This window comes from Grammomys surdaster, unplaced genomic scaffold (assembly GCF_004785775.1).
Source record: "Grammomys surdaster isolate TR1022 unplaced genomic scaffold, NIH_TR_1.0 211, whole genome shotgun sequence".
Taxonomy (NCBI): Eukaryota; Metazoa; Chordata; class Mammalia; order Rodentia; family Muridae; genus Grammomys; species Grammomys surdaster.
Window position 1 is genome coordinate 2,147,594 of NW_021604656.1, and position 16,183 is coordinate 2,163,776.

At 48.1% G+C, this 16,183-nt stretch overlaps 1 protein-coding gene across 1 annotated transcript in view; it reads right to left on the bottom strand.

Annotated features, from left to right (window-relative positions):
- Positions 1 to 16,183, bottom strand: part of Ror2 (receptor tyrosine kinase like orphan receptor 2) — a 186,382-nt gene that overhangs the window by 7,002 nt on the left and 163,197 nt on the right. Inside the window, exons 4-7 of the mRNA XM_028772024.1 lie at positions 15,782 to 15,812; positions 6,028 to 6,155; positions 1,764 to 2,078; positions 176 to 421 (exon numbers count right to left, since the gene is read on the bottom strand). Coding sequence (XP_028627857.1) covers positions 176 to 421; positions 1,764 to 2,078; positions 6,028 to 6,155; positions 15,782 to 15,812 — 720 coding nt within the window. The remainder of the gene's footprint in view (positions 1 to 175; positions 422 to 1,763; positions 2,079 to 6,027; positions 6,156 to 15,781; positions 15,813 to 16,183) is intronic.

The following is a 16,183-nucleotide window of genomic DNA, read 5'->3' on the forward strand; positions in this document are numbered from 1 at the left end:
CGGTCAGACTTGTCATATCCTAAACCATCCTATGATGATCTGCTGTTACAATGTTATTTAAAACAAACGATTGTATGGTAAAATGGGACAATGTCCCCTGGAAAGAGACAAACTCCCATTGCAGGCAAGCTAGACAGTCAACATTTAAATATATATATATAGAGAGAATACATACTACACGGGGGTACGTCACACAGTTCCACGCGCACGTTTTTATTCTGTGTAAAGCACCACGGGCCTTCCATCTGGCCCCCAGGGTTCCGGCAGTAGGCGTGGCCTCCTCCCAGCTCTGGGAACTCTGAGCTGGACAGGCGATGGCTGTGGGGGTGCTGCAGAGCCCAAGGCTGACATTGGTGGCCTGACTTGGTAGTACTGGCCATCCCCCTGTAGTCAGCGCCAGAGCCGTTGTAGCACTGGTGGTCTGAGAGAAATAGAGAGTTAGAGGCCTGAGGATCCAGGGACACTGGCAAACCTGTATGCAGAGCCCTCCCGCCCTTAGGGATTTCAGAAAGGGACAACAGAGCCGAGCCACCCTTCCTCCTGGGGTTTTACAGATGACCTGAGGGGTAGAACTAGAGGGATCGAATCAAGTCCCAGGCCCACCAGTGACACAGGAGGTGCAGCAGGGACACATATGGGAATGAAGCCTACTATAGATGCTGCAGTCCCGAGATACCTATGGGACCTACCAAGTACCCACACCCAACTACCCAGGCCGGGATGCTGATGCCAACAGCAGCCTGTTCTAGAAGCAAAATGGAATGGCACAAGCATCTGGGGCAAATCCTGGGCCTGGTCCTGTACCCACAGAGGCCATGTTTGCCGCCTAGTCTGGCTCAGCCCGGTGTGAAAACACATGCTGCCCCGCTTCCATAGAGGAGTTAGAACTTAGGATGTGTCTGTTCACCTGTGTTTACTGAAAACTCTGTCCTAAGACGAATCTAAATCTTAACTCAGGCTTCCTGCAACTTCACCAGCTTAGTAACGTAAGGAGGTGCTCACTTCTGGAACACCCAGATGAACCGAACCGCAGGTATCCTTAGAGTCTGCAGGAAAGAAGCCTCAGGCCTGGGTCTCCCTACGTGTTGTGGAAGCACCCCTGCAGTCTTCAGTGCTGCTGACATAGGCACGCTAGACCTACCCTGACTGGCCTCCATCCACCTGCCAGGGCTCGTGGACCTGACTACAACCTCCAGCCCACAGGCCTAGGGGATCCATGCAGCATTCTCCCATAGAGGGAAGACAGAGCATATGCTTCTGTCCTGTGCAGATTCAAAGAGGCCACGCCCAGATCTCAGGCTGGGAAGAATGGAATAGTCCCTATCTTTGAGATCAGATGTTCCATGGGCAGGCACCCAGGAAAGCTGATCGGCCTAGATTCCCTTCTCCAGGGATGCATGTTAGGGGCTTGCTGAGCACTTGAAAGTTGTCCAGTGCTAGGAATCCTTGGGGCTCAGGAGCCTGAAGACCATTAAACAAGCTGGGAGGCTGGCTCTGCCACTCCAATGGTCCCAACATGGATTGGTGTGTGAACTAGGATCACTTGCTTTGGAAATCCCAGGTTCAAGGAGACCAACTCACACAAGGGAAGGGTCCAGCTCAGGAGAGAGCCTGGCGCAGGTTAACCACCCAACCACTAGAGGGCTTCCCTGAGACTGCGCTGTACGTTCTGGCAAGAGACCTGGCCCTGCTTAATAGGGCACAGAGACCTTAAGGATCGGTAGAGGTGTGTTTGCTCAGCTCTGCACCCTCAGGACACTCACAGCGACCTAGCCTCTCCGCAGGGATCCCGATGCGCATGCAGTTCGCAGCATCAGGGCTCTCGGGCATGGGCAGCGCTTCGCACTTGGGCAGCTGGAGCCGCATGAGGATGAGCGGGTTGGAGCGGGCGATGGTGTACTCCTGGCGGCACAGGTCATTCTCCAACACCTCACATTCGTCCCGGCACAGCTCCCGCGGCTTGGGCGCCCGGGAGCGCGCGTCACACAGAGGGAAGACGAAGTGGCAGAAGGATGGGATGGCAAACTGTGAGCACTGGTCTGACAGATGCGTGGAGGTGCCAATCATGGTGAAGGCAGCTGCGGAAAAGAAGCCTGTGAGCGGTAGACAGCTCAAGCCCCGCCCCTGCGCAGATACCCCGCCTTCAATCAGTCTCTAATCTGTCCCACTCCTCAGCCCTGCTCTTACCAGACAACAAACCCTGAAGCCCCAACCCTTGGTCCTTGATCCTCTCCAGCCCCTCTATTTCACCCCTACCAAAGATAGCTCTCACTCCGTCCTCTCTGGGTTTCCAGGCACCTGCCACATTCTGAAAACCCATCACTAATCATCCCTTTCTCTGAGCCTCAACCCCTGACTTGGGTGCCTATCTGAGACTGTCCCACACCCCCATTATCCTATTCCAGACACACAACTTCTGAAAAACTCTGACCCACACTCTATACACTAACATTTACCACTCTAGGCACCCCGGCACCTCTGTGCTTTGCCCAAACTACAACCTTAGCATCAGTGGCTCACTCTACAACCCTGACTCCCCACCCCTGACTCCTGCGGCTACCCTGAGCCCTGTACACCCCGTTTCTCGACCTCATTCCAACCCTGGAGACCTTGACCCACCCCACCTAACTTATCTCCAGAGCTTATCTCCTGAGAATCTAGTCTGTGTTGGGGGTTCTACAGAATGGGGTTCTACACAGCCTGACCTTGGATAGCTTGGGAACATAGCAAAGATGAGGATCAATCTAACGAGGGGTCTTCTAGGTACACCAGGCTCAACCTGAGAGGTCCAGGCAGACAGCCCAGACAGTAAAAAAGGACGGGCATGGAGGACTGGGAAGCTCAGAGTGGGGATTAGGTATCCAGTAAGACGTAGAGAACTGAAGCAGTCAGGTTTTTCTGCCTACATACCCTGCAGACACTGTGAATACTGCAAAAACCCAGAGGCTGGGAGCCTGGGGTGTGCACTACCAGATGTAGCCAGCAGGTGGCACTGCTGCCAGCCATTTATTCCCAGGATGCAACAAGAATAGCCCCCCCCCCCCCCCCGAACTGCAACTGTTGAGTCCCAATTTCAGCAAACTCTCGTTTACTGTATAAAAGTGGTCCTTCAATCCTTTGTGGGCCCATATCCTTATCTGTAAAGTGATTAGTTGAGACTACAAAGAGAGAGATGAACTTTCACACTGTACCTAAAATATGCGTGGGATGTGAGTGGCACCCGGGACTGGCTAGCCTAGGACTGGCTAGGCCCGGGGTTGAAAATCATAGGCCCCACCCTTGTATGGGCACCAGAGATCAAGGACAATGTGTCCAGGATTTTTTCCAGAAAAGTCAGCCTTGGTGCCAGGCAAGTAAGGTCTAAGAAAAGCAAAGTCAGCATTGCCTCCAGGAAACTAGCTCACAATGTCACAGCTGTATTTACAGGACTCCAATTGTGTCATTTGAAGGCTGTTTACCACAAATCAGCTCTAGGCAGGAAAGGTGTTTCCACAGCTCCTGCCCTTCATCTTTGCCTATGCCCTGAATGTCACCAGTAGGACGATCTCCACACCAGACACTGCCGTGATAATGAGGTATGGTGGCTAGCTTTAAAGTCAACTTGACACAAGCTAAAGTCATCAGAGAGAAAGAAACCTCAATTAAGAAAATGCTTCCATGAGATCAGGCCGTAGGCAAGCCTGAGGGGCATTTTCTTAATTAGAGATTGATGGGGGAGGGCCCAGACCATTGTGGGCGGTGCCTCCCTTGGTCTGGTGGCCCTGGGTACTATATAAGCAGGCTGAGCAAGCCAGTAAGCAGCATCCTTCCTGCCTCGTTTTTCCCAAGTGTTTAATGCAGACTGCAGACCTACATGACTCGCTTCCTGCCTTTCTGTCCAAACAACTGTAAAGTCAAGCTGCTTGAGCATCCCAGCTCTCTGGTTCTTTCTCTGATCCCTGAAGAGGAAGGAGGAAGAAACAACTGCAGGTCAACCTTGTGTCTAGGCAGTGTTTGCCAATTAGCAGAATGTCAAATTCGTCCTGGAGTCTGTGGGTGGTGTTTTGAAGACTAACTCAAGGGTGTCGGGCACGTGGCTTGTCCTGCAGGTCCTAACTATAACCTTGTCACTAATGAATTCAAACCGAGGAGACAAATCCATGCATGCTGACTTATGAAAGGTGAGCGCTGTTCCCCATAACCCATCAGCTCTGTGGAAGAGACCGGAAGAATTTCTAGCTTGGGGATGCTCCCATATTTTAAAACATGTGCACATGTGTGGCGAGATCTTTGGGGAGGGAACCCAAGTTTCAAAATTCACCCTGGCCTTATCTATGTGGTCTTAGGGTGACTTCATATCACATTTTCAATATATCTGTGCATGAAAGAGCTCGTGCATGCTGAACCAGCCAAGCTGCTGTGAAATCAGCTCCTCTGTGGAGCCGCGTTGGTTCTGTGACTCAAAGCCTATTGGATTCTGTCTTTGCAGGATCAGATTGGCTCTGCCTGTGCTAAGTCACAGCATGAAGCATGTTTGTCACCAAACCCAAGGCTGCACTTGTACAAGATGACATTAAAACATGTTGCAGTAAGAGCACCAAACGGTTCACAGAGCCTTCCCACCAGCCTCTGCTCTTCACCTACATAACTTATACAGCTCACGAAAGCTCTGCTGTGACCATGACCTTGGCTGTAGTTACAAGGTCATGTCAGCAATGGTGTCTTTCTGCCTTGATCTTCATTCCAGCCCACGCCACTGCCAGGGCAGGACTCTGCCACGCCCCCTCTGAGCAATCACTGATTTTAATACAAAGCCTGGCCAATAGCACCAATTAGCATTCAACCAAAGAGAGGGGCTGGTACCTGAGCTCCGCCCCCCATAACTCTGCTGGTCTCTCTCAGAGTCTGGGAAGGAAGGCATCCTGCTTAGAGGTAGTGGTGGAGTACAACACTCTGATTTTCTTCCTAAAGCTTCTTCTAATAAAAACCCCCAACAAGGGGCCCCGGCTGGGAGGCTGAAACCTCACAGCCAGCCAAAAAATTCCTGAAGAGACCGAGGAGAGAGGCTTCATTTTCTGTCTGACCAACCCCACCACACAGATCCAGAACCAGGTGTTGGAACCCTGGCTTTGTTCTCTGGAAGCTAAGGCCTGGGGCCTCACCCACTGCGGTATTCCCTCTGCCTGGCACTCTTCTTTCCCAAGCAGCTGGTATCAGACTGTTCACATGTGGACCAGGCACGGCACACAGGTGACATCAACGGCCAGGAAATGTAGAGCAAGCTCTCAAGCAGAGTGAGTATGATGGTGATGTCAGTGCCCCCAACATGCCCTGCCTGGCCAGGGTGTGTGTGTGTGTTCCAAAGATCTGCACTTGCTAACTGTGGTATATATGTGCCTGTCCCTTAGGGCTCTTGTGTTTGCTTCCCGGTCTGGTGGTGCTGAGAGATGGGGGTAACTTTGGGGACAGGGCATAGTGGCTGGTTGCTAATTGCCGTCCTTAGAATAGATTGAAGCAGTTTTCACAGGACAAGGGTTTCACAGGCTCTGTTCTCATAAGGTTGATGAGAAAAAACAGGTCTGCCCCCCAACCCCACAGCACTCCCCTGCAGCTGCCTGTCTTGCCTAGTGATCATCACCCCTTCTCAGATGGGCTCCCACCAGGATGGCTCCCAGTATGACATGGTGAAGCCAAAGAGGCCTCAATGGGCTAGTGCCATGTAGCTTGGGATCTCAGCCTTGAAGCTGTGAGCCAAAGAAACATTTCATTTCATTTTATGAAGCGTTTAATTTTGAACATCTCATTATTGTACAGGGAGATAAAGCACTAACACACTAACTTAAAACACTGGAGATGTTTTAGGCCAGAACACATGAGCAAAAGCAACCACTTCTGAGAAAGATCTCTTATTTCCTACTGTAAGAGACGTTAGAGAGCCTGACCGTCTGTGCCACTAACTGGTAAAGCACCAGAGTGGTGGCTGGCCATGTGCCCAGAAGGCTCCTGCATAGGCACTTGCTGTACCCCAAGGGGGCTGTGTGCTCCTACCTGTGATTCGGTTTTCAATCTCCCCCTGCATCTGGAGGGAGTCCACATAAATAGTCCGGTTCCCGATGAAGCGTGCACAAGCAATCCCTCGGTAAGGCTGGCAGAAGCCATCTTCCTGGTCGTCATCCCTGGAAAGACATTCAAACCTCCGTGAGTGACTGCTGAGGACAAAGAGTCCATGAAGTGTTTTTAATCCAGAATTTTACAAACCATCAATGATTTTTGCTTTATTCTGCTTTGTTTGTTTAGTTCTGTGACAGGGCCATTTGATTTAGCCAGGCTAATTCTGAACTCATTCTGTGCTCTATGGACTCTGAGGGGCCATCCTGCATCAGCCTCCCAAGTGCTGGGATTCTATCACCATACTTGGCAGGCCGGCATATCTTTTTTACTTGGTCCAAAAATTCCATCAGCATGAAAACCATCCCATAGTGGCTTTCTTCTTATTGCCCAACTTTGGAAGCAACCAGATGCATAGATAAACAGTGGCAGTTCCACACAACAGGACACAAGTCAGGGAAAGGATGTGGGTACCTGCCAATGGGACAATGAGCCCATCTGAAAAGCTCTGCACTGTGTGTGCGGCTCCAACTCTGCAATGCTCCAGAAAAGGCAAAGTCCAGAGGCAGTAACCAGATCCCAGACTGCTGAGGGGAAGAAGATGGATCTGAGTTCCTCAGAGGAGTCTGAGGGCTGGAAGCTTCTAGAAATGATGACATCATGCTGGATATGTCAGCATAAACCATAGAGAGGGAAACTCAAAATGAAACCTAATGCACATTGCCCAATTCAGCTCATGATGGAGTGTTGATACGGGCTCCATCAGTGGCCATGTAGTAAGAGGTCAGCAAGAGGGGACGCTAACTTCTGGTCAGGCTTGCTGCAAACCTAACACAGATGTTTAATAACTTACTGGTGACTTTTAAAAAACCTGGACCCCTTAAGAAAGTGCCAAGCATGGACAGACTTTTCCTTTTGAGACAGGATCTTACTGTGTAGCTCTGGCTGGAACTCACTATATACACCAGGCTGGCCTCAAATTCACAGGGACAGGCCTGCCTCTGTCTCCCACTGCTAGGATCAAAGGTATGTACTACCACTCTAGCCCTGGGATGACTTCTTATGGAAGATGAGGTGAGGTGGACACGAGGTGTTCATTCATAGGTCCCTAACAGGAGGATGTTACACGTCTAACATGCTTCTCACTCTTGAGCTACATCAGAGACTGGCATTCCCCTCATGGGCATCCTTATTTATAAACAAAGATTTTAATAATTTTAAATTATTAATTAATTTTAATAAATTAAAATTCCAGCACTGAAATGCTGGGGGCAGTCTTTGAGTAGAACAAAAGCAGCACATGTAGGTGCCCTCTGCCTTCTCCATGGCAACTGAGGGCACTCCAAAGGTCTGTCCCTGAGAGACTGGCACCACGTTGGACTATACACAGGACACTCCAATGTGTGACCTGGAGTCTGCTGTGTGGATAACAGATGATGCTGGCATAAGGGGCCCGAGAGGGCTCAGGACGGTAGTCTGTTCTCCTTTCTCCACAGCCTGACATTTCTAGAACTCACAGCTGTGATAAAATATCTGATAACAGCAGCTTAAGGAGGGAAGGGTTTATTCTGGCTCATGGTTAGAGGGTCCAGTCCATTATACAAGGAAAAAGTAAGTGACGGTACAGGAGTAGGAGGCAACTGGATACATTGTATCTACAGTCAAACATGAGTGATGAGTGTAGATACATTGTATCCACAGCCAGAAAAGCGTGATGAATGTAGATACATTGCATCTATAGCCACCCAAGAGTGATGAATATAGATACATTGTATCTACAGTCAGACAAGAGCAATGATGGGCTTGCTTCCATCTTCCAAGGGATGGATGCTGTTGCCCACATTCAAGGAAGATCATCCAGTCCCAGGTAAACCTTTCTAGAAATCCCCTCCTGGATATACCTCTACAAATTTCCATCGTGATTCTAATCCCTTCAATGTCCCATTCCTTGACAATGAAAACTAAGCATCTCTCTCAACAGCCTGAGGATCCTCAAAGGAGGCAACTCTAGTGGGGTGCTGTGTGAGGAGAGTTTTCAGGGCTGCTGTGGGAGGGGGCACAGCAACAGAGTAGGGGAGAGTGTTCCATGAACGAGCCTCTGATATGACCCTAGGCCTGTAAGTCAGGTGCATGAAACAAAGGAATGTGTTCTCACCACCCACAAGATCCTCAGAGGTATGTGGAGCCAGACTGAATGCCCTGCTCTACCTGCTGTGGCCAGGTACAGACCAGAGCCTGGCCGCACTGGAAGCTGGAAAGGGAAACAGCTAATGGAGAAACTAGAGCCAGGGAAGGAGACAGATGGGTGAGAGCTATGGGGTAAAGAGAGGTAACTAGGCGGAATCAGAGGCCCCAAAGAAACTGAGGCAGGGCCCTACAAATAGGAAGCAAGCCCCACAGCCTCTCCTGTCAAGAAAGGCCCCCAAAGGGGGCATCCTAAGAAGAAAAAGGTCACAGAAGGTCAAGGAATGACCCAGATTAGAGACCAACTGCATCACCAGTAGATTAGTGTTTGTAAAGGGGGAGGGGATCTGTTAAGCAGACCAGTAAAAGAATTGGAATAAGATTTAATACCCAGACATTATAGCTAATGTCATGTAACATCCCTTATTTTGGGCAACACAGACTTAAGTATTAAGACACGATTTTTATTCACTATGGGATTTAAAGAGAATTACCTCTCTTTCTGTGTATGTGTGAGTGTACTCCTGTGTGTGAATGTGGGCATATCTTCATCCTCCACCTTGTTTGGGATGGGGGAGGGGTGTGGTCTCTGCTGTTCACGACTGTATACTCTAGACTAGCTGATCTATCAACTTTGGAGATCTTTCTATCCCCACCTTGCATTCATGTAAGAACACCAGGTTACAGAAGCACACATCACCATGTCTGGTTTTCACATGGAGGCTGAGGATTTGAACTCAGGCATTCATGCTTGCCCAGCAAGCACTCTTACCCATAGAGTCATCCCCCCAGGCCCTAAGAGTTACAATTCCTATTGTAACAAGGTGGCTTTGAGTTAAAAATTAAGACTAGCATCTTGCATGAATAAGGTCAGAAAAGGCCCTGAGAAAAGACAGAGAGAGAAAGAGAAAGATGAGAGCTGGTACAAGAATTGGTTTTCAACCTCTCCATAGTTGTCAACCCTACTTCCTCCCATCTTTGGATCATTAATTGGGTTATTTTTGCTTATTTCTTTTGGTCCCTGGGCCTTAAATAGACTGACTAACTTTGTGAAACAACAGATAAATAACTTGGTAGCAAAACCTATTCAGATATATTATCATAAGTTAGCTATGGAGGACCACGAGACTCAAGATGAGGTTGTTATTCTATCCTGGGTGTTCCCAAAACCCATCTCCACCCAACCTAAAAGAGGGGACTTCTGCTCCTAGACCAAGCAGAGAGGGGCCACCCAGAACCCCCTCTGACAGGCGATCTGAATTCTTGCTTATGCTGCGAGGCTAAGCACTGCAAGGGAATATAAATAAAAGTTAAAAATATCTCTCTGGGTTCCCTGAGGGACAAGCCTGACTGCATAGGGGTTGATGTCAAAAGTATCCCCTCTCCAGGAAAAAGACATCGGGATGGATATGGCCCTCATGCCTCACTGGACAATGACAGGGGGACTGGAGCCATTACAAAGTCCCCTTCAATTACTGGAGGTCAGGCCTCTGCCTTCGAAAGATTAGAATCGCCACAGCCCTTCTAAGAAAATGGAGGAGATGTCAGGGGCAGCCTTGTTTATACACTGAAGGCCTAAAATCAGCCATAGGCCTAAAATCAGCAATAGGCCTGTCATACATGTATACTAACACCAAGTCTTGGGTCTCTGTGGAAAAACATTGGCTATAAGCTATTGTAAACAGGCAGCTTTTGTGGAAATTTACCAGCCTGAGTAGTCATAGACCTTGTAAATAGGTAGCCTTGGCGGACAATACCAACTTAGATAGGGACAAGTGAATCATAGGCAGAGTCATAGTGACCTGTCCCCTGAACCTTCACCCAGCCGATACCCTGTTCTGAAAGATATCTGTACTTCCTGAACACCCACACTGTGGTGTCATCCCCTTCCCCACGTCCTGCCTTTTTGTGTTGATAACCCCTGTGTGAATAAGTAAAAATTACGACTTGATTTAAAAATAAATAAATAAATCACACACACACACACACACACACACACACACACACACAAAGACTAGCATCTCTCCTCTAAGCACTTGAGGTTGAGTTGAACCTCTGAGGGACGGGTGGTCTAAGCTTTAGTGTCAAATGCTACATCGGTCTTTTTCGGGGAATGTTCCTTGCAATAAGGCAACCTGGCTTCTCCTCCAGACATCTTTAGTCACTGGTTAGTCAGTGGCAATTTAAATAGTTTTTATCCTGTTATTTTCCTTTAACTAGGCTAAAACCTGAACTGGAGTTAAAAACAGTCTCCTTAATAACAGTGGGAGAGCTGTGGGGACCACCAATGGCATCCTGTTGGGGCACTTGGGGTTGCACCTGACTGTGAGCCAGGCGCAGAGAAACAGGCACTCATTATATGACAGAGGTCCCGGGTCTGCAGACTGGCAGGTAAGGTGGACTTGGTAATGGAGATTCTGGGGCCACAAACATGTAGCTGGATAACAGGGTGGCAGTTGTGGGCATGCTCGGTGGCCAAGAAAGTCAGAAAACAAGAGGGTTTAAGACACGGCGTCAAGGATGGTGACTTTTGAAATGCCAAGAATTAGTTTAATTTGTAACTGCTCAGGAGCACGGGGCACTTTCTTGAAGCAGTGTGTCACACACCTGTGTGCCCAAAGGTTGGCAGAGGACAACAGCGGGAGGGAGGGGCTCTAATGCAGAGGCTCTGGGCGTCGCCACATCTTGCCTGTTTCCAGTATGGAATACGTGGACCAATTACAGTGAACATGAACCACTGCTAAGTTAAAACAGCAGAAAGGAACCCAGTCGTACATAGGAAGTGTCAGGCATGCATGATCCCCTGGGCATCGCCCCAACCTGAGTGAGCTTATAAGGAAGGACGGTGCCACCCTCTCTTCTCTACACATACCCTCCTCACTATCAACTGAAGGCAGATCGAAGGATGGCAGTAAATCCCTGAAGTACCCAGGACAACCACCAGCCTCCCACTACACAGCAGCAGAAGCCGCAGGCTGCTGGCACCAACATGTGCTCTGAAGGCAGAAAACAGGGATCGAACATGAGACAGACAGTCACATTTCTGTGTGAGGACCAATCACAGCCTCCCTCCTGGAAGTCACACAGCACAGGATGAACTCAGCCTCCTTTGTCAGTCACCGCCCCACTTGCCATCCACCTACAGGACACCAATTGACCAAAGACAGCCAGGGAGGCTAGGTCTCTGCCAAGGAAACACAGCCATGAAGGAGCCACAGAGCAGGACAGACTGGTCAATCCTAAAGCACACGGAGAACTACAGTGGTGAGCATTAAACTCACCATTTTGCTTTACTTCCAGAGAAATCACTATGCAGGCTAGTCTGAGACAGTCAAAATCAACAGGAAAGACAAAGTCATAGCTACAGAAAGGCCATGGCCTGTGACCTCAGTCCACAGGGATGTTACCAAAGACAGTTCTCGTCCACCTACGGCGGCCACCAGAGACCTGAGCCAAACAGTCTGAGGGGATGAAGAGCATAGTTGAGAGATTTCAGTCAGGCATGAGATAAGCCGAGCCCAAGCAACCTGTTTACAATCCAATGAGTTAAGAACAATGTACTGTATACTTAACAAGTGTGAACCGAGAGAGCTTACCTGTTCTCATCGCAAAAACATGATGATTATGTGAGATGACGCATATACTAATTGGCCTGATTAGGTCATTCTACAACATATAAACGAATCAAGACGTCGTGTTGTATTCTATAAACAGATGCCAGTTTTTGGTGCTGTGGCCTGACCTCGGATGTTTTGGATGCTAACCCTTCTACTGTCGAGCTATGCTCTCAGACAATATACACAAATTTAAGTGTCTGTTCTATTTATTCATTGTTTTGTGTATTGTATCCTGACATGAACCTAAGGCCTTGAGAATGCTAGGCAAGGGCTCTAACTCTTTTGTTCCCAGCACAGAGTCTCACAAAGTTGCCCAGGTTAGCCCTAAACTCATTCTGTAACCCAGGCTAGCCTTGAACTTTCATTCTTCCTGCCTTAGCTTCCCACATAACAGGAATTACAAACCTAAGAGGCCTGGCTGTACCAGTTCTCATTTGGCAATTTAAAAATGGACTGACACCGTCAGAGTCATCTGCTAGCACACAGTCAGATTAATCCAGCACCAAGTTAAAAGAGTAACTCACCCTAACATTCTAATTCTGGGCCATCATCCCATAACAGAACAGGAAATCTCTAGGAAAATGTTAACACGTGAAAGCTACTGTTACCTTTATATCTGAGAAAGGGACTGTAAAGACACAGATGTCCATTATTAGCTATAAACACAGTACACACTGTAAACACCCTGTATCCACACTGAAGTGTTTTGGGATAGGTGTGAGGCTATCTGCAGCCCTCTGGGAAGTAGGTAAGAAAGAAGATGAATGGATGGGTGGGGCAAGAGAGGAAGATGCAATGAAGCCAGCAGAAAGAATGGTGAGGGCTTGGTTGGGGCTGGGTGCTCACTCTAAAACACCCCCACCAACACTTCAGTTTGGAATACTTCATAATAAAATGTAGGTAGTGGAATACTTTAGAACATACAAAGCATGGCCCTTGAGAGGAAAATTCAGCTGAGACCTCACTCCTCATCCATTTACCTGTGAATTCACTATTAGTCCAATCTAAACAGCAGATGACATTTTAAAATAAGACACAACACAAAAAGCCCAAGAATTCTCCACAGAACAGAAAACTTTATTTCCATCTAGGTGTTGACTACATGGCTCAGTGAGTAAAGGAACGTGCCTCCAAGCCTGACTATCTGAGTTCTAATCCCCAGGACCCAGGATGGAAGAAGAGAACTAACTCGGCCAAGGTGTCTTTTGACCTCGACATAAGCGCTCCCGAATGTACACTAAGTAAAGGTAATAGAAAATTAACTTCCACCTGACCAATAAACAAGATTCAAGACTTACTGAAAATCATAAAGAAAAACTGGAAACAAAAATTGGACTGAGGATAGAGGCAGGCGAGAAAGAAGAAAGGATTCCAGGAAGTGTGCACCCAGGTGGCCTCAGAGTGACAGGGAATTGGGGCATGCACAAGGAGGCATTGTCATTGCTCTGTCAGCATGCTGAAATAAAGTCCAGCATGGAAGTCCATGTATGCAAGGTAAGGATGGATGTGTTTGCTTAACCTCAGTGTTGGCCATTCAACAACACTGAGTGCAGCAGCTCCTCCTTACCCACTGGGAATATGTCCCATGACCCCAAGGAGAGAAGAAACTGGAGACAGCACTATGTATACTGGGGCTTTTTACTTTTACCGATGCCTGCAGTGACGTTCAATTTATAAAGTAGGCACAAATAGCAACAATAACATTCTACAGTGACAGTTATGTGAATGGGGTCTTACACATTCCACTTGCCCTTAACAGTACTCTTGTGCTCCAGGACCAACATTAACTACAATAAGGGTTACCTGAGCACAGTACTGAGATATTGTGGACTCTATCCAATAATCAGATGGCCACTGGGTGACCACAAGGTAGGCAGGGTACATCATGTGGATATGTCTGACAGAGGGATGATTTCAACCCCACCTAAGAGTCAGCTGGGTGGCATGAGAACTTATCATGCTACTCAGAACGAGGTACATCTTAAAAATTATAAACTGTAGATAAACTGTAGATTTTTCCATTCAGTATTTTCAGGTTTAGGTTGGCCAAGGGTAAACTTGCAAAGAGGGAGGAGCTGTGGCTAAGGGGACTACTATGTACAAAGGTGAATGGTTTTTTGTTCTCGATATTGCTACCCTGGGGTCTAGGGGAACACGTCAGAGTGTACCACTGAAGCACTATGGGTAATCACAGTGGAGAGTGTTTGCATTCGAGGAAGTCACATGCTCTGTGTCCAAGTTCAGAAAGAGAGAAAAAAGAAGGCCAGGTGCGGTTCAGCTGCAATAGCATGGATGATATACCTAAGAACGGTTTGCTAGCACACTGGGTATAATATTATATAGTAAAGCAAAGGAAGCAGAGTCCCTCCCTCAGTATACCCCCATGCTAGCTGCTTCTTTAAGAAACCTAGTCTGGCTGACAATATGACGGAGAAAGGATGAAACCCAGAGATTACACTGCACCGTATCGCCCCCAGCTAGTTCCACGGACATGCTGCTTTCAGGCATTGTGTAAAAGGAAGAGGAAATCACCAGTGTGAGACACTTTCTATAAATAACAATTTACCACTTTACCTAAGTATATGGAGAGATCAGTTTTACAGCTCTATAAATTTACACATTTGATATTGCCTAGGTGAATATTTGTGTACAGTATAACAGTCATTAAATGATTTGTAAAGAAATTCTAAGGGAAATACTCATACTAGCATGTATATACGCATTATGTTTGCAGTGCTGGGAGCTGAATCCAGAGCCTCATACATGTTCCTAAGTGCTTCACCACTCTGCCACATCTCCAACAAGAATGTGTAATATAACAGTATATAACAGCGTATAATAGCACTTGGTATGATATGAAAGTGTGAAAGTATGAGAAAAGAACAAAGAAATACTTCATGTTTTTAATTGACTTGTGTCTCTCTAAAGCCATCCACCCCCACCCCACATCACCCAGCCCCCCAGCCCCGCACTCCCATTCACACCCCCACCCACAGCCCTGAGATGGTTTCTCTGCCTCAATCATCCTGGACACTAAGGGTTATGAGTTGGATGCTGCTTCTCAGCAGAACATTCTACCCATCTGCCCGGAGAGTCAGCTGCTGCTGTCCACTCAGCTGCCCACTGCCCTGTCCTCACTCCCACTGGAACCCTCACGTTCATTCATCATCTGGTGGGTCCTGAGGCTAGGTGGAGATGGGACTGGTAAACAAGTTCTGTCTTGTTGAGAAATCCGAAAGGGCGTTGTAGGACAGGATGATTCCCCCACTCACAAAGTCAGACAATGGAGTAAACTCTCCTGTCAGCGAGAGAGCTAGCAAGCTGCAGCACCGAGACTGCCCTTCATGGCTAGCCTGCAGAGGAATGATGTATGGCTGGGAAACAAAACCCCAAATCCAAGGCTAGAATCCACCAACACTCTTCTTCTTTAATGTGATCTTGAGAACCTGCTACAGAGGGTATCCTGAGGCTCTGGGGGGGGGCCACATCCATAAAGTACAGGCACAGGTACCGGGGGACACCCACTGGCAGAGGCTGTGCAGGATCCTGGGTTCAATCTTTAACACCAAAAGAAAAATATGAACTGCAGATTGGTGGTGCTGGCTTGCAGAACGAGAATGACTTCCCTGTCCACAAATCCTCCTGTGAGAATCTGGTTGAGCATGCTTAGATATTCCATTTCGTTGCCCCGTGCAATTACAGTGGCTGAAAGCAATTAACATCTGTTTTTATGATACTGTAAGTTTCCCAACTCCAATTAAATGCCGGTTCAGCTGGGCTCCCAGCCGGCTTCCAGCAAACTCGGTATAGACATGGCTGTTTTAGGGCTCAAAACCTGCACTCTGACACAAGAGAAACCCTCAGGATGCCAAATGACAGAGATGCATACTTACTGAAAATTGTGGTTTGGGCTGTGCGTTGGACCTAAAGACATGAAACAAAAAGACAAGTTATTAACACAGTCAGTGGTAAACACGGGTGAGTCCAGCAACTCCTCCGTGGCCAGCTGTCCCCAGGCTTCGGACTCTCCTCCCACTCATGAGACCATACGAGTGACACCAGACATCCCAGAATGAGAACTTTTCCTGTAGCAGCATGTGTGGGCGCTTTTCCTGTCCCTGCTCGCTCCTCATCTAAACTGTATCCACAAAACCTGTTTTGCTCATTAAGAGCTGGCTCTAACGTGAGCCCAGATGACAGGCCTGAGGTGCATGCTACCTGGGACCTTCCCTTACTGAGTCAAAGGAGGATAATTTACTTCTGCCATCTAATCCTGCTGTCCCATGTGACAAGCG